Source organism: Symphodus melops (genome assembly GCF_947650265.1).
Source record: "Symphodus melops genome assembly, chromosome: 1".
NCBI classification, from domain to species: Eukaryota; Metazoa; Chordata; class Actinopteri; order Labriformes; family Labridae; genus Symphodus; species Symphodus melops.
The window spans coordinates 35,400,795-35,418,145 of NC_136691.1; the positions used below are offsets into that span (position 1 = coordinate 35,400,795).

Sequence of the window (17,351 nt, forward strand, 5' to 3'; positions counted from 1 at the left end):
TGTTTCCTGATAAAATACAAACAGCCCATTGGTTCATCCATCTGACAACCGCTCTCTGTGTGGCAGTTGTGTTACTCCATTGTCAACAAACACATCTAACCATGGTACTATCGCAATTATACAATTGTAAAATGTATTTTCAATCTATGTAACTAGCTCTATGACAGTAACTATTAACAAATGTCTCACAGAACACACAACACTACACTCTACATGTAGGTAAACCTTATGTACACACTCCATTAACTAACATGGGGAAGACGTGCTGCGGCTGACAGGGAAAACTAATTAAAAAGCCGCCTCAATAAAAACCTGTCTCCATCGTACAGCCAGCGTTGCCTGTGACAGCAGCTCCTGTGCTTGCCTGTTAACAGGCAGTTGACACACAGACCCTGTATGCAGAGCGGTCAGCTCACTCTGTGCGTCTGTGAGGAGCTGAGCTTGTGTGATGGGCGGACTTTTTCTGGCAGTATAGTCAGTGAAAACCTGAAACTGATGAACTCTCTTTTTGCATGACCTGTCAACAAAAAGTAGTGATGAGAGTGACGGGTCTCAGTTTATCTGCTCAACATTCCTCCTCCTGCAATGTGACTTCTCCACTGCACACGTTACAGTGGCGAGCAACTCTTAAATAATACAGAGTGGAGCTGTAGCATGTGTGCAACATCAAATCGTCAGCGTGCTCCTTTAAATCCTTGAAACATCTATTCATCAAACTCAAGTTGATCTGGCTTTTGGCTCTATAAAAACCTGGCAGGGAAGCTTATGGCTTCCTTTCACTACGTCTGTTTATGATCTCAAAGAGAGCCCTTGATCTTATGCTACCTTTTTGCACTAATGAATGCACTGAACTCACAGTGTGTCGGGAAGCTCCTGCTGAAATTGAGCGTCCTGTTGGCACGTTAACGCCTGGTTAGACTCAAATTTCAAACATTTTCTTTGACCGATTCTTTGTCATTTAAAAAAAATACCCTGGCACTAGACAGTCTTTCCTGTTGAATAAATATAGCACTTAACATTGGATTAAATATTGGATTTATTGGATATTGGATTTTTACATCAGGAAAAGGTCCAGTAAAAAGTGACAGAAAAAGTGCTGATAATTCTATGTATCTTTAATTAACAAATGTTATGTTAGTATTCCTTTTCTAAACTAAAAACCCTATCATGATACTTTTTCACGTCTGCATGTTTTTACTTCTGACCTGAAATCAAAAACTGTTTTTACTCGAACTTTGCTAAAGCACACGGAATAATCGTGACCCAGCAATGCCATGAATATGGAAAAGATGAACAATAGACGCTGACCTCCTTCAAGCTCAGTCTGACACGACCTTTCATTCTCAGCCTCTGCAAGCTTGAGATGTAATTCCAAATAAAGCAGAGGAATGTTACAGCGAAAGTCTTTAAAGACAGTTAAGTTGAAATGTTTTTTGATTGCCATAATATTATTTCATTTCTTACATTTTCAACCCCAAGCGTTATCTCCCCATTTGTACAATACAGGTTTGGTCTAAGGCGATGGCTGTGAAATATAGCTCAGTCTAGATTAAAATGCTCACTTAAATATTTAAAATAATGAAGTGTTTTTTCTTCTTATTTTTGATCTGCAAACTTCTTCAACACTAAATACATGGGGCTCTCCAACTGCTGCCTGCCTTTATTTGTCCAAACTTTCAGCAGCCTGGTAAAAGAGACCTTAAATTGGGATGGGCTTTTCTTTGAAGATTTTTGATATCCATTTTTTCACACTCATCACTTTAAGTTACTTTCACTTTACAAGTTCTTTTTAATCATGTCACCCTTAAGTAACACTTTCTATAACACTTGCATTTCTCATATTGAACATCTCTAGCAGAAACAACAAAATTACAAATTAAAAGTGATTTTGTTCATCAATAAAATAAAAATGTTTTCATACATGTTATACACTTTAAAAATATATTTTAGGAAAGCAAACTTGAACTTATGTAACCTCATTTGATATTTGTCCCGATCCTGCACACATACTGTATAGCTTTACTAACCAAAGGGCAAACACATTACCAAGGTCAGTCAGTGTCTGACATTGTTTTTTGTCGCACTCAGAAAGACAGTTATTGAGGGGAAATGTTCATAAGTTCATTTACAACATAAAACATTCCTTTAAACACAGTCTTAATATTAATATGACTGTAGCTTGGTCTGTCCCGACATATGTTTAGACTAAAGATCATCACAAAGCAACACAATACTTCTGTGCTCTTTCTCAGTGAATTCAAACTCAATATGATTTGACCCCAGACGCACATAATCAATTCTGGGATTATACAGAAACATGATAGCAGCCAGCACTGCTCTCCAATCAGCAACAGTATAATGGTATGACCTGCTCGTACTCAACACACAATTACACTAATGACACTGCACTGAGTTGGCCTTGTGATCCTACATCCAAATGAATGCATTCATCATGCTAATTAGACAGCGTTCTATGGAAAGGGGAGGGGAGTGTGTTTTGGGCTGCACATCGGAGACCAGCGCCCTTTAGCTTGAAGGCCCCACACACATGAATAAGTCATAAACAGAAGCTATCCATATTTCATCAAACATCCTCATCTATAATAGAAGCCTCACCTGATGGGTGCTGTCTCATCGCCCTTGTCCAGCCACTCCTGCGGGGGGATGATGTACATACACCACAGCCCCCAGTTGTAGCCGTGGGCGGCGTTGGCATACTGCTGCACCTCAAACGTGTTGTACTTGATGTTGTCGATGGCAGGCAGGATGATGCGGGTGCGATCCTCCTTCATCCGGGTCAGGATTGGTTCGGCCCTTTGGATAAGAAACAAACAAAAGCTGAGAAGGGAACTGGCTGAATTAAGTTTGCAGGAGATTTTGTTTCAACGGGTGGAAAAAGTGTGGAAGAGAGGAACAGTCTGCCACAGGGCAAATAATAAAGTGGTGTATGTTTTCATTCTGCCTGTGTAGAGGTTTAAAGTTTTAATATTGAAACAATGTTCGAAAGAAAAAAAATCTGGTCAGCAAGTAACTGAATGCAAAAGTGGGAAAAATGTTAGACTGCTTTGCACCAAGTCAAACTAAATGTATTTTAAAATCTATTAAAAAACAAAAGTATTGACTGTTTTTCCTGATTTCATAAAAATGGAGCCAGGAGCAGCTCTGGATGACTGCACACGTCATTTCAACTTTGACTCGAGCTCTGCATTTACAAGGTTTCTCAGTCTGTCTAATAAGCATTTATTCAACATTCAAAAAGGATTGCCAGAATCCGCTTCCCTCCTCGGCAAGGTCTTGCAAAATGAATGTTCCTCGAACGACAAATAATATCATATCCCATTTTCGGTCTCCTTCTCATGAAAACCAAGTGTCAAAATGTGACACTCAGAGACCTGATAAGAGGAAAGACTTGATAAAGAATAACACATTAAGGGGAAAAAAGGCTGGTGCTGGGAAAGCTATCAGCTCTTTCTTGTTCTCTATCTGAATCTTGAAAGTTAGTTTCTGAAAAAAGTCTAGTTCCTGCGCCTCTGTCGTCATCACGTGGCAATGGCTTTAAGAAATCTGACAAATGTTTAAAGAGGACATCAAATGGAGAATAGGGGCCATCTTTTTTTTAGAGTCCTCAGGCTCTAGGGCAGCTATTAAGAGGCCAATAAGAGTAAAACGTCTCAAATAGATGGGACTGTCAGTTCAAACGTCAGTACGTTAATTAAAGGTTCTTGTCGTAGTTAATGGAGTATTTTAGCACCAGCTTCTGAGCCTGCGGACGGGCCGTGAAGAGGACTCATAAGTCACAGCCAACAATTCAGAGTCCCACGACTGAGAATCGCCCCTGATCTGGCAGTATTTTAATTTAGCTTTAAAACAGATCAATGCAATGACATTTTGAAATTGAAAGGACAGACTTAAAAGGGTTTGTAAACGCTTAAATGAAAGTTGAACTGTTTTTAATCTAATGCCCACCTGGAGTTAGTTCAGATGATCTGTACATGGCTTATGTTAGCAGTTTCAGTAGAGAGCTCGAGCTAGAAGGGGTTCATCTGAGTTTGGCTTCATACAAAGTTCCGTAATCCTGTTCATCAATATTAAAGCAGTCTTTCTGCAATTTATATCGGTTGCTTCATCTGTGCTCATGCAGAAGTATCACAACCATCTAAATAATCAGTGGAAGTCATATTAATGATCAATGAATAACTCACAGAGCTCATACTTCTCAAAAGTGTATGAATATTGAAGATACAAAAAAGGCAAGGACATATCAGTAGTAACAGGGCAATTGTTTATACAACTGATGATAAATTATGTAACTGAGATTATAAAAGTGTATTTATTTATTTAATCATTAATACTGTGAGAAACTTTGCTTGGAAACGTGTACCTACAAGGTTGCAGTGCGTTCTCTCACGTTGCATCCACAGAAGAGCAAATATGTATGTATTTTATTCCCTTCCTTTTGTTCCACCATTTTTACCTGTTATATTTTGTTAACTACAAGAACAGGTGTAAGTCTTAGCAACTGTATGATCTCCAGTGACAGTTAAAAGGACATCAACTGGAATATGAAGTAACCCTGATTTTTCTATTTATGTCAATGCTATACAGTAAGGTCCTCCTATTATATAAAGCCTTATTGGCCAAGGACATGCACTTGAGATCCATATGCTACAGACGGACGTTGAAGTGCTGCTGGCACAGGTTCATTTGTATAATCTTCTCATGCTGAGCGATGGTCTCCAAGTCTTCAAAGCAACTTCCTGTATGCTACATTTTACATGCTATACTTCTAAATTAAAAGTGAACAATTTTACAATAATAAATGGATCTGTCAAGTATACATCACATTTTTCTCTTTTTCCTGTCCTCTCTCTCTCTCTCTCTGCCCTTTGTCTGCTCCTCTGGCCCTCCCTCTGCTTCTCCTCAAAAAATGAACCCCATTTAACTTCTATTCGCAAAATGACTACTTATCACCTGAAGACGGGGCAGAAAGTATCGAGGGTATGTGTTTAAATTGTAGTGTACAGTGTACCATGTCAGTATTACACAAAGAACTCCTTCAAAAAAAGCCTGTATTTAATAATGTAAGAGTGCTCGGTAAAAGTACCAGCTGCCTTCTCAGAATCGCAGCAGATGGCTCTTTTAGTCTTCACTCTTTCCCTTTTGATATAGCTGTGTTTATGTTCATATATGTGGGATTAGAAAAGTGGATAAACTATAGTCAGTTGACAAGATCTAGATGTTAAGGTATTTAAGGTTTTGGTAAAGACTTTAAAACCAATGTCATTTCGTGACATTTAGAAGTTGTTGTAGGTAGTTTTTGTATATTTTATATGAAGCCAGGCTTAATGTTTCCCTGTGTTCCTATGCTAAGCTAACCTAGCTGCCTTATGTTTTTAGCTCCATGACTGTAATTGAATATAACTCCATTTCTTCAAAAACATCAAACAGTTTTTTTTGTGTTTGTGGAATAACATTGTATTTTATGAACAACAGGTTTTTGTTTCTTACTATTAAAAAACTGTCAAATGTATAACAGGAAACATGTGTAATATAAATGTAATGCATATCAAATACATCCAAACTAAATATGTTTAAGTAATGACTTTCTGAAGTTAAACTCCCTCTGGGTTTGAAGTTCTCAGCCCTGTCTTCACGCTGACGGTATGGCGTTTCCTTCAAATCGTTTATACGTCACTCAGAGGACAGTGATGTAGGACTTGAGATCGGTCTTGGTCTCAGTCTCTTCTCGGAATCGAAAGCCTTTAAACTTGGGCTTGTCTCCATCTCAGACTGAGTGAACTCCAGATTTTTTTTTTCAACACCACCACTGATTGCCTAATTTTCCATGTGATTACCGTGATTAGAAGAAAAAAAATCCATTCTAAAATAACATACTACTTCAGTTCATATAGTTTGATTTAGCCCCCGTTGACAGCTACAACCTTCCCAGTGTTATGGTGTAAATTCAAGACATGTCCCCTTCACACATCTGTTATTGACATGTATGGTCTTGGTCTCAGCCTGTGTCTTGGTCTTGTCTCACTTTCAATCTCTTAATGTCTTGGTCTCTGAGAACTCTGGTCTCGGGATGTCTTCGTCTTGGTTACTGTGGTCTTGACTCTCTGTCAGAAACGCGAACCCCTCCCTCTCCAATAGACTGCACTGCCAACACGTGGGGGGAAGCGAAAGGGCCCCGTCAGCTCATAAACGCTACACCCAGAGACATTATTAAAAATTGTCACTACACAAATAAAACTAAAGAAGATTGTTCTAAAATACTTCCAAAAAAAATGATGCTAAATGCAATTCACCATGGTTTTCTAACCCTCATATGTGTCCCTAGCCTGTCTATAAACCCCTAATCAATCTGGAAATACATCCAGCAAGTTATACCTCTGGCTCAAATAATTTTGCTCAAGATGAAAAGTAATTTCTACAAATAAACGCCTCCTGATGTTCTGTATCCATTAACTGTGTACTTTCTCATTAAATCGGGGAGATTTGGAAAAAAGAAAATAGTTGCTCAGATTTATTGACTTTGACATGACTTAAACATGGCGCACAACAGTTTGCCATGAAACCAATATTTGGCCTCTCCCCCTCCCTGCGTGATGTTACGGTCACATCCCTTTTCAGAGAGGGGTGTGTTCAGACACAGCTCATTTGCATTTAAAGTCACAGAATCAGCCTGTTCTGAGCAGGGCTATTTCAGGGGGTTTAAAGGCAGGATCAAATACAGGATCAGAGCAGATTCTGAGCAAGAAACTTCACAAACATGTTTTGGGGGGCTGATTGGTAAACAGGCAATTATTTGATAGCAGTCCAAGTGGCCTCATGGACAAAACCAGGCTGAATGGCGGCACATTTCCAGCTCAATTAATATAGTCATGGTTACACAGCCATGTCATTGTTCATTATTCCCCAAAGCCAGTGTCATAACACATTTCATATCAGAACTAAATAGTTTCCACATGCACACTGCGTGCCTGTGGCTGAGACTAAACAAACCTTTCATACCTTCACTTTGTCATTGCGTGCATTTCTTCTTCCGTGTGTACTAGTTTCACTGAGCACAACACAAAGTCTACCTGATGAAAAATAAAAAAATAAATTAGAAATATGGTGAACTTTGTGGAGAACTGAGAGAAGCAATGAGTTAATCCGTCTCTTATGTGAAACAGACAACATGTTGACTGAAGGCCAACATATCTAGTAAAATACGTGTGACTATGAGATGAAATAAAGGCTTTTTTTCAAACCTTGAGACATTTTAATGCGGTTGTGTTCCTGCCACTGTTAATTTGTCGTTGCTGAGAAGCTTTCTTCTCTTTTCATCCCATCTAACCTTGAAGAGCTCTTCCTATCCACAGCCTCGCACTCTGTCATTCATATCCCTGAGTACTTCAGAACCCCCCCCCCCCCCCCCTTCCTGTAGATAGAGACGCTCTGGAAACAAGGACACATCTGGTTTTGACAGCTGAGCCTGCGTGATTCTTTTTCCTTTATCTGCCATTCAATCTGCATAACACCGAGAGGTTATTCATCCACATCGCCCTCAACTATACTCCTTTTCATTTTACATTGTCTTCCCCTTCCTTTGATTCCTCATTCTATAAGTGTTGAAAACCTCTAGTCTGACTTGAACTTTTAATGTGAGATTGTTTGTCTCTGAAAGTATAAACAATACCTCTGCAGAGCTAATGCAGGCTGTGCAAACATTTCAGGATCTAGATACAGATTCAGATTTATTTCTCCTTTGCAGGAAATTTGCTTTCACAATTGTACGAGAGACACATAAACAGACAGACCTCATGATACATAAAGACATACATTACATTCTCCACCATACACATTTAACACACAAAACAGAAACACACATTTAACAAGGCAGTCTATTCAGTTCTGTTATGGCAGAGGGGACAAAGCTCCTACTGAACTTGACCCTCTTCCAGGTCAGGGACCTGTACCGGCGGCCAGATGGAAGTAGCACGAAGTATGGGTTCTAATCTAATCAAACTGAACAGTGTGAAACAACCTCTGCACAATATACATTGATATATCAGCATGATTCAACTTCACAAATCTGTCTTTCCTCTGTCCAGTGCTGATGTCAAAGCCCTGTAGCTCTCATCTTTGAGTAAAATGTCTTATTTAAAAATAACTGCTCTCAAATTGTAAATAATTCAGAAGCAAAGACTTCTCATATAAAAGAGTCTGATTTGTGCCCCCAGAGCAGAGGGGCCCCTTGGTGCCTAAAATAAGATCTTCTTTAATTCTGCATTGGACCTTACACACAGGGGAACTTGGGAGCCACCCATGCAGGAGGAAGTGCAACTTTGGCGTGTTGTGTTTACATGAAGAACACTGGAGGTGAAGAATTAGAGTACTTCTAGTGTCAGATGCAACCTGCACAAATCTCACCTCACAAGAATATAGTTCTACTCTTGTTTGAGTGATATCTGCTTAATGCATATTCTGTCAACACAGCAGTGGTGTAAAAAGTAGCTGTTGATGATTTTATTTTATTTTTTCACTAAATTAAAACATGGCATGGCTATGTTGTTAGCTGAAAACCTGGCAGTCACACCTCCGTGCAACATGAACATGCTTTAAACGCAGTCTTATCTCGTTTTGCATGAGAGTCAAAAAGGTGAGCTATAAAGTTGGAAGTATTACGTCAACTCCATGCCAAGCGCCTTATCTACAGCAATCTGCTCTTACTAATGTTCCAGCTTTAGTATAGGAGTTGTTTTATTTTTTTATTTTTTTTTTACTTTGGATTTGGCAGCCACGCTTTAACAGTTTCTTCTTTGCAATATTCATGGAAGTTATCCATGTTCATATTTTAAATTTGAACTGATCTGCAATCTGTCTGGGAGCTAGGTAACTCTTGATGTATGATGGATACACAGTGGGGCTGATAAAGATCGTTAAATTTGAGTCCCTCAGAGTTTTGTACTTCAGTGTAACAATCACGTTAAAGATTATGAACATGTACAAAAAGCCAATTATAGAATCAAAGGTAACATTCATTTGAGATAGGCTAAATGAAACCAAGTAGATGAATGATGAAACCTATAGGTTGTAATATTCTGCAATGATGTATGCATGCTCATGAAGAATCAGATACAATAGAGAGAGCACATCACAGTCGCTGCACATGATTAATAGAGATGCACTGATTGGGAACATCTGGGCCGATGCAGATACCGATGTTTGAAACAACAGTTGAGCTGATTGCACAGTCTGTCGGTTTCATCACTTCCTGTAGTGTAAGACTCCCACAATACAACCACTTTCTCTCGTGTTTATTTGAAAACAAAGTGGAGTTTGTTCAACCGCTGACTTCATCTGAGCAATGAAAAATGAGTGGACTAGATTCCAGGGTTGAATGGACATAGGGACAATATCTGCCAATACTGATGTTTAACCGATACATCAGTTTAACTCTGTACACTGTGCACATAACCTGATGGCAGCATTATTTATCACAGCTCTCTATAGTGTAATTACACATTTACAACTGTGATGACTCTCTTGCACATTCACACCTCCACCTCCGCCTGCAAAGTTTGTTTTCTTCTTGGTGAAATTCAAGTGTTATATTCCAGATTTACTATATTAAGGCTCTGATTTTCTAAATTGTTGTTGAGAAACTCTTGATGTATATTTTGCTCTGATAATCTACAAAACGATAACAACTGAACCTATAGGGATGATTAAATGATTTATATGCATTTGCAAACGCATGGCCTTGTTTTGAGATAATAACCATAAACCTTTCTTCTTATTTTACTTCTCTCCGATTTAAGCATCATTATCGTGAAGTGAACTGCCAACACTGAATAAGTGTTTTAACACCTTCATATGAACTGTTTTTGATCACAAATTATTTAAATGACTCAAATTAGCACTAGTTTGAGGACCTGCATACTGTATACATCTATATAAACTCTGCATGTGTTCATCTCTGTTTGTTGTGTATGAATCATGTTAGTAAGAGTGTGTGTGTGCGTGTACGCGCGCGAGTGTGTGTGTGTGTGTGTGTCTAAGTGATGTGTCTTTGAGAAGAATCTAAGCCTGCACTGCCTCCAGCCATTTTTTAAGCGCATTAAATCTGTAAATGTGAGACGGTCCACATTTCTCCTGCCTGGCAGCTTCACAGAGAAGCTCAGACGTGTGTATGTAGAGCTCATATTAATTGTGGCCAGTTTTCTTCCTGCCATTAAAAATGCAGGATCTAAAGAAAGTAAAGGTATCAGCGCAGAATTTTAATTAATCATGGCGTCAGGGCTTTTTGAAGTAGACAGCAGTATGCAGGAGCATGAGTGTGTGTGTGTGTGTGTGTGTGTGTGGTGGTGGGGGAGGGGGGGGTCTTATGAGGTTACTTTGCACAGGGTTTGTTAATGCATTTGCTCAGGCCTGGGCTGATAAGATACAAATGTAAAGGAGGCATGAATATCTGTCTTTTCTGAGCTTTTGGAGTTCTGCCTTTTCCTGTGCTCTGTCAGCGCTCGTTGCTGAGGCCGTTTCTGGTGATTCTAAACAGATGTACATTCTGAGCCAGTGCCAGTATAAAAAAAAACTTTGACTAAAACAATACTTCCTGAATCTTCAAGAGCTTAGACATGTTTCTAACATTGAATTTAATATAACTCTGTTACACCTGCATGGCATATTACGCAGCCTGTGTGCAATGACTTTAACAAAGGAGCACATATCAAATATGGATGTGACAAATATTACATATTTCATTATTACGGGAGGCGGAGGTGTTTTTATCCGTTGCCTAAATTTCTGAGTTCCAGCAGTTTGTCTGATGTTAGACGAATTTATGAGGTCACCCAGCAGCAGCGCATTCACAATTCATCAAAGTGTTACTTTCCAAGGCTTGTGTTTCATTACGACTGCCTGGCAATGACAATCTTATCTCCAGCACACACTCAGCGGGGAGAGGCTCTGCGCACTTCTAATCATTTATCGTTAATAACCTGAGATTGCAACTGTGAAGGGGCTTCAAAAAACCAAATAAATATCAATTTTCCTGTGCCACCCCTCTGCAGCTGCTGGATTCAAGCATGGCATACACAAGCTCCTAATTATTACATGCTCCTCTTTCCTGCCATTAATTCTGTTTTTTTATTTTTTTTTAAGCAAAAGCAAAGGCAAACTAGTCCTGTTTGCAGGAAACGGACAACTTTTGTCGCTGAGAAGGATCGAGTGTGGCTGTTAGTGGAGACAAATTGTGAACTTTTAGCTGATGCAATACCCCAATAATGACATGCAACAATTTCATGTCCTCGTATTATGGCAGAGCAAAGCCACGGAAATCCGCTTCCAAAGCGTCTACTCCTTCTTCACTCCTCATAAAGCAACACAGTATGAGGTAATGGGAAACAGATGTCAACCGCGCCAAGCAGTATGATACAATTATGTTTTCTTTAACAGTAATGCGAACCAGCAATAGATTTTAGCTGCAAACGTACAGCACCGCCGGGAAACGCCATGCCAATGAATCACAGCAGTGCAGCTGAGAGCTGGCAGCATTGTCTCCAGCTCAGTATGCATGCACAGGCAGTGTGTGTGTGTGTGTGTGTGTGTGTGTGTGTGTGTGTGTGTGTGTGTGTGTGTGTGTGTGTGTGTGTGTGTGTGTGTGTGTGTGTGTGTGTGTGTGTGTGTGTGTGTGCAAGGTCATTGAGGGAGACTCACCACGGTATCCAGAGAAGCCATCCATCTCACTTATCACTATATGTGCCACGGTGAATAATCATATTATGATAAATAGGGGGGCTTCTTCCATTGGAACAAACCGATAGTGCAGATACCACGAGTGAATTTATCTGAATAAAGCGGCAGCACTGAATGTTTGCACACATACAGCAGATGCAAGTGTGCACGCACACATTTGCAGACACACACACAAAAAAAGATATCTAAGCAATGCGAACAAGCTTGGAAAAGACGCCTCTCATCTCCTCCATTGCTATATCTCTTTATCCGGCGTGTACTTGGAAATAGATCATTGGGATTCTGCTCTACTTTTCATTGAGTCCTGTAAATAAAACCTTACACTAAAAGAAAATCTCAAGCAGCGAAAAATATATATAAATAAATAAAACAGCTATCAAAGTGAGGGAACGTGTGCCAGACGGAGAGAAACAATAGAAAGGTGTGTAAGAGTCAAACGATGGCAGCAGGTAAACTATTCAAAGGAAAATGTGACGACAGCATCTGCATGTAGGATGAGGGGGGGGTGAAGGGATAGATCTGACGAGGAGGAAACAAATGTGGAGGTGAATGGGTTATACGAGGGCATGATAGACCTATTGCCTATTTTTGGAGCGAGAACAGATGGAGGAAACAGATGAGGGAACCACCAGGGTATCAGTTATCGTCTGTACTGCACCCAGGCAATGGAGCAGCTTTTTTCACTGAGCGCTGTTTGTTGGCTGAGCAGCTCGTCTTGCACAGCCTGCAGGCCTGATGTTTAGATGCAGGCTGCAAAAGAAAAAAATTGTGCCAAGATGCAATGATCAAGGTAGATTATATCACAGCTTTGAGGGGTTATAAGGTCAGTGTGTGCTGTTAAATGGCTGACTAATACGTAGTAAGACAGTCTGTGTGTGCGTGCTTTGTTCATTTCATAAAGCAGGGTAATGCTCACCCTGACCTTTGGTGCTTTCATGTCTTCTTAAGAAAAAAGCGAGAGAAAGACAGTGACCTTAAAAAATACAGCAGTTAATAAAATGAGAATGAAATATTTCTTAAACTTACATGTTATTTCCATTTTTTCTTGTTTGTAACTTTTCAGAATGATGGCTGTATCTTTTATCCAGTACTACATCAATTGAATTTTTTTGGAAAACAAAAAAACAAAAGTCCTGGAGTCCTGGATCTTATAATGGTCGACCTTCCTTTTCCATAACTGACAACCTTCACTGCAACTGTCTTCCTTGCTTGTACTGAAGGAACTGTGACTCCATAGTGATGTCAAAGTGGCGTACATTTGAACCTGGCTGTTCAGACTGAGGTCACTTTGCAAAAGATCCAACCCGTCAAGATCTGAAGGTCTGTTGGCCAATGTGTGTTTGTTGTGACTAACATGAAACATTATATTTCTGGCATACCAATTAAGAGATCCCATCAGGGGAAAAAAACATTTTATTGTGCTCTTTGTATCAATCTATTTATAAAAATGTGCATGTATTGTGTTTTTACAACATCTAGTAATCCTAAAAAATACTTTAGCACTGAATCCAAGGACGTTTGGGAACTGTCTGCTTACCTCCTCTATCCTTCCTTTCTTCGTTTATCCCTCCTTGTTCCCTACTACAAGGGAACAACTACCTCTTTAAGAAATAAAGGCCATCAAATGTATTGTTTAAATTTCTCAATTTCCTACTCTGATAAAATAATTGAATATGTGGCTTAAATCTGTGATCGATTCAACAGAACATAATGCTTTCTCTATCAAACGTACTGTAACAGATGTGTATGTGACACAAACACACAATTTGTTATTCCGGCCAGTAAAAAATACGTTTGGCCGGTGATTTTTTTTTATCTACCCCGGTGAGTCAAAAAGGTACATTTAGGACCCTATGTTATTGTATGCAGAATTCTGGTGCCAGCAACTTCTACAGTGGTAATAAATACATTATCTGGTTCTTAATAGTATTTCAATTCAGGGGGGGCATGAAAAAATGTCTGTCCCTGAGGGGAGGCATGGCAGAAAATAAGTGAGAACCACTGCTCTAGGGGGACAAAAGTGACTTACTTTTTCAAACACTGACAGCATGACTGGTTCAAATTAGGTGCCAATTACATCCATTTGAGCGACTTGTTTTCTGCTAAACTTAAGCAGCAAGCAGACATTGGACTGAGACCCCCAGAAGTAATTTCATATCACAAAATAAGCCGAAAGCCCGCTGGAAAAGTAATGTGGATATGCCCAACATTTGAGGTCTCGCTATAATTGCACTCAGTTTTGTCTTTCACAGAGTCTCGCTCACTCCTTTTCATCACAAGTGTGTATTTGCTTGTTCGGCAGCGTGGTTAAGATATGGTTGTGTTTTCATTCTGCTCAAACCAAAATACATTACTCATGATTTCAAAGGGAGATGCAAGAGAGAAATGCTTATTAATGACAAACCCTCTCTTATAATGAGGGTCAGACTGCTGAAAAATGCTGCCTTAGTCAGAAAATAGCTGGCAGTATGTCAAAAAGCTTAAGGCAAACAACGCTGCATTATTCGATGATAATGATCCTACATGACATACTTCTTAAGAGAAAACAAAGTGCAAACCACAAGGGTGAAAAAGGACAGAGGAACAGCCCAGACCCTCTCGTGTTAAACATGACCTTTTCTTACCAGCCAGAGTTGAACTCAACATGGGCATCAAAGAAGCCGACGACAGGAGCCGTTGCAGCATTCCAGCCATGTATCCTGGCTCGGATTAAGCCCTCCCGCTTGCTGTTCCTCACGATCTTTACCAGACCGGGGTATCGTTTGTTCACATACTGGTCCAGGTTGAATTTTAGCTCCACTGAAAGAAAGTAGATCAGAAAGAAGCTTATTTAATGACATATTTTTCAGCAACAAAAATAATTTGTCAAATTTCTTGTAACCCAGCTTTTTATGCTCCCTCACAGAGTCCTCGAAATAACTTTAACATCTGGATACCAATAAGAAAAAATAATGGATGTTTGATGTTTGTAGAAAAAGAAACAAGATCTAAATGTTTAACCTACAGCTAGTCTAGGGTTTGGAAGTATTAACCATCAACATCTAGCTTAACCTTAGCTAGATATCACACAGCCCTCCTGTAGTACATCTTCAGTTGAACTTGTTGCTTACTGTAACATGTAACCTAGGCATTTGTGGAGTTAGCAGGAATTACATTATGCCATTATTTGTGTTGGGTTTGCCAACTTCCAACACCTCAGTCCCATGAATTGGCTAACAGTGATTAGCCAAAGAGTTAGCAAACAGCTTTTGCCAGGTTTCTTCCAGCATAGTGGGCCACACTTAAACATTAAGAACACCTAACTATTGAACATTTCTTCATCAACAAAAACACACAGTTTGAAATCTTATATATTCTCCCGTTTATATATTATGCCATAGTATATCCTGAGTAAATGTCAATCTCAACAACCCAAGTGACACAGATTGTTAGCATTAGCTTAAGTAAGGTAACAGAGAAAACATGCCGATACTCCAAAATGTTGCTTCGTCCTCCCTCAGATAAATAACTGTAGTGTAATTACTACATTTCAAAATGTACCTCCTAATAGTTGTACCTGTAACGTAAATTAAAAAAAAAAAATTTAATGTGCACGGTGTCAGCTCCAAATAGTGAGAGGAGAAACATCATGTGAGTTATGAAAAGGATACAAACATTTTTCGAAAGGTAAGAGATCACCAGAGGGCTCATACATTTCTCAAAGAATATATTCTGTTCTTTGGCTCCCAAGGTGACTGGTGACAAAAAAATCTAATCCAACAGTCATTCAGCCTTTCTTAGACAGTCTCCAAGGTTACTAGACATGCTGCTGTGTAGAAACAGAATGCAGTCATGTGCTGACATCTTTACAGTATACCAGCTGGATTACAACATCTCTCCACCTGCTTCCACTCTCACAGATGATGCTTACTGTTATCAACAGAAACAAAGTTTGCCGTGGATAAACAGCCACTTGCACAAATTGCTGTCTGTGTTTTCGTCTTAGAATGGATGGCTGTTTGAGCTTCTCCTCTGGGTTACTGCTGTGCATTCCACTTTCTGAGGGAGAGATTAATAAGGACGCTTGGGGCACACCGGCTCTGAACAGCATCCACACCTAGCTCCTGCCTCAATATAAATCAGACGGTGAAAGTTAGAGAAAGCCGGTCTAATCCTCTGTCTGTGTGACTGAGGAGACGCAGGGAGAGGAGGGCTGTCAAGAATATTTTTTAGCTAAGGGTCTTGACATAAAGCAGCGTCTGCTGAGGGGAGAGAGGGTGAATTCAGACGCAATGACCCTTGAAGCAAACAGGCCTTAGTACTTGACACTAAATTAAAGCAGCTGCTGAGTCATGGGATTTGCTGTCTATGGATGTGTGGTCCATTTTAATGATACTCTCTGTTGAACATGGTCCTCGACTGTCTTTTATGAGGCGATGTTTCACTATCAGAACACAGTGGCTGTTGTTGGCTACCCCTGCATGCAGGTTTTTCTTTTTTAAAAATAATACATGAAATCACTGTTGAATAACAGCTGCTGGGTCCAATAATTGCATCACAGCCGTCACACTTTGCTCTCCAAATGGGATGATGACTTGCCTACAACCAAAACCTACACACACATTAAAAACAACTGGTTAGACAACTAAGAGAAGCCATTATACCATCGGAGGAAGAAAACAGGTTTTGCATTAATGCCCAGATACAGTATGTATGCATAGAGAATCTGTGATATTATAACAAACTGAGATGATGTAGGTGTACTTTTATCCTAAGGAATTTCTGGTTTGGGCGCAGGGATGTTCCTAGTGTCCTATTTCATTGTCAATTTAATATGCACTGCCTGTAAAGCACTTTGGTCAGTGGAAGCTGTTTTAAATGTGCTGAACAAATAAACTTGACTTAACAGAAATGTTTTTAAATCCAGTCGACTAGTCTAAAGAGGAGAAACATTCAGAAAACAAAAGTGAAAACAAATAATTGATGTAATGAACATGGTACATACATCCGACAAAAGGAAGCCTGCTTATACGTGCTGATTTACAACCAGGCAGCAGACAAAAGACAGAACTGTTGCATTTGGGGCGGCAGTAGCTCACTCTATAGGGACTTCAGTTGGGAACCAAAGGATTGCCGGCTCAAGTCTCGGTATGGACCAAAATATCTGGAAATTGGTTCAGTAGCTGGAGAGGTGCCAGACCATCTCCTGGCTACTGCACTTGGGTCCTTCTCCCTGTTTCTCTGCCTGTCCCCCCCCACCCCCCCTTTTTTTTGCAGAAAACAAAAATACAATGTATTTTAACGAAAAGGCTAAAACTTACTCCAAACGTAATCCAACAGAAGAGAAAACAGGAAGCCACCAAGAATCACAAACTACAATGACAAACTGCAAAAGACAATGAACCGACACAGAGGGTAACAAAGAGAGAGACTAAATAGACATGAGGTAATGAGACACAGGTGAGACTAATGAGACAGGTGAGGACAATCATGGCAATCACACAGGTGGGAAACACAAGGAACAAAAAACACAAGACCAGAACACTTGAGGACAAGTAAACAGTAAAACCCAGCACTGACAACCAAAACCAGATATTACAAAATAAAACAGGAAACACTGAAGA

General features: G+C 39.7%; 1 protein-coding gene across 2 annotated transcripts in view; it reads right to left on the minus strand.

Moving 5' to 3' along the window:
- Positions 1 to 17,351, minus strand: part of galnt9 (polypeptide N-acetylgalactosaminyltransferase 9) — a 94,787-nt gene that overhangs the window by 42,405 nt on the left and 35,031 nt on the right. Inside the window, exons 1-3 of one of the 2 annotated variants that reach the window (XM_079348003.1) lie at positions 17,049 to 17,138; positions 14,373 to 14,547; positions 2,617 to 2,814 (exon numbers count right to left, since the gene is read on the minus strand). In XM_079348003.1, coding sequence (XP_079204129.1) covers positions 2,617 to 2,814; positions 14,373 to 14,547; position 17,049 — 374 coding nt within the window. In that variant the 5' untranslated portion in view covers positions 17,050 to 17,138. Of the gene's footprint in view, positions 1 to 2,616; positions 2,815 to 14,372; positions 14,548 to 17,048; positions 17,139 to 17,351 lie in introns of those variants that run through there. The other variant, XM_079348002.1, reaches the window with a different exon arrangement.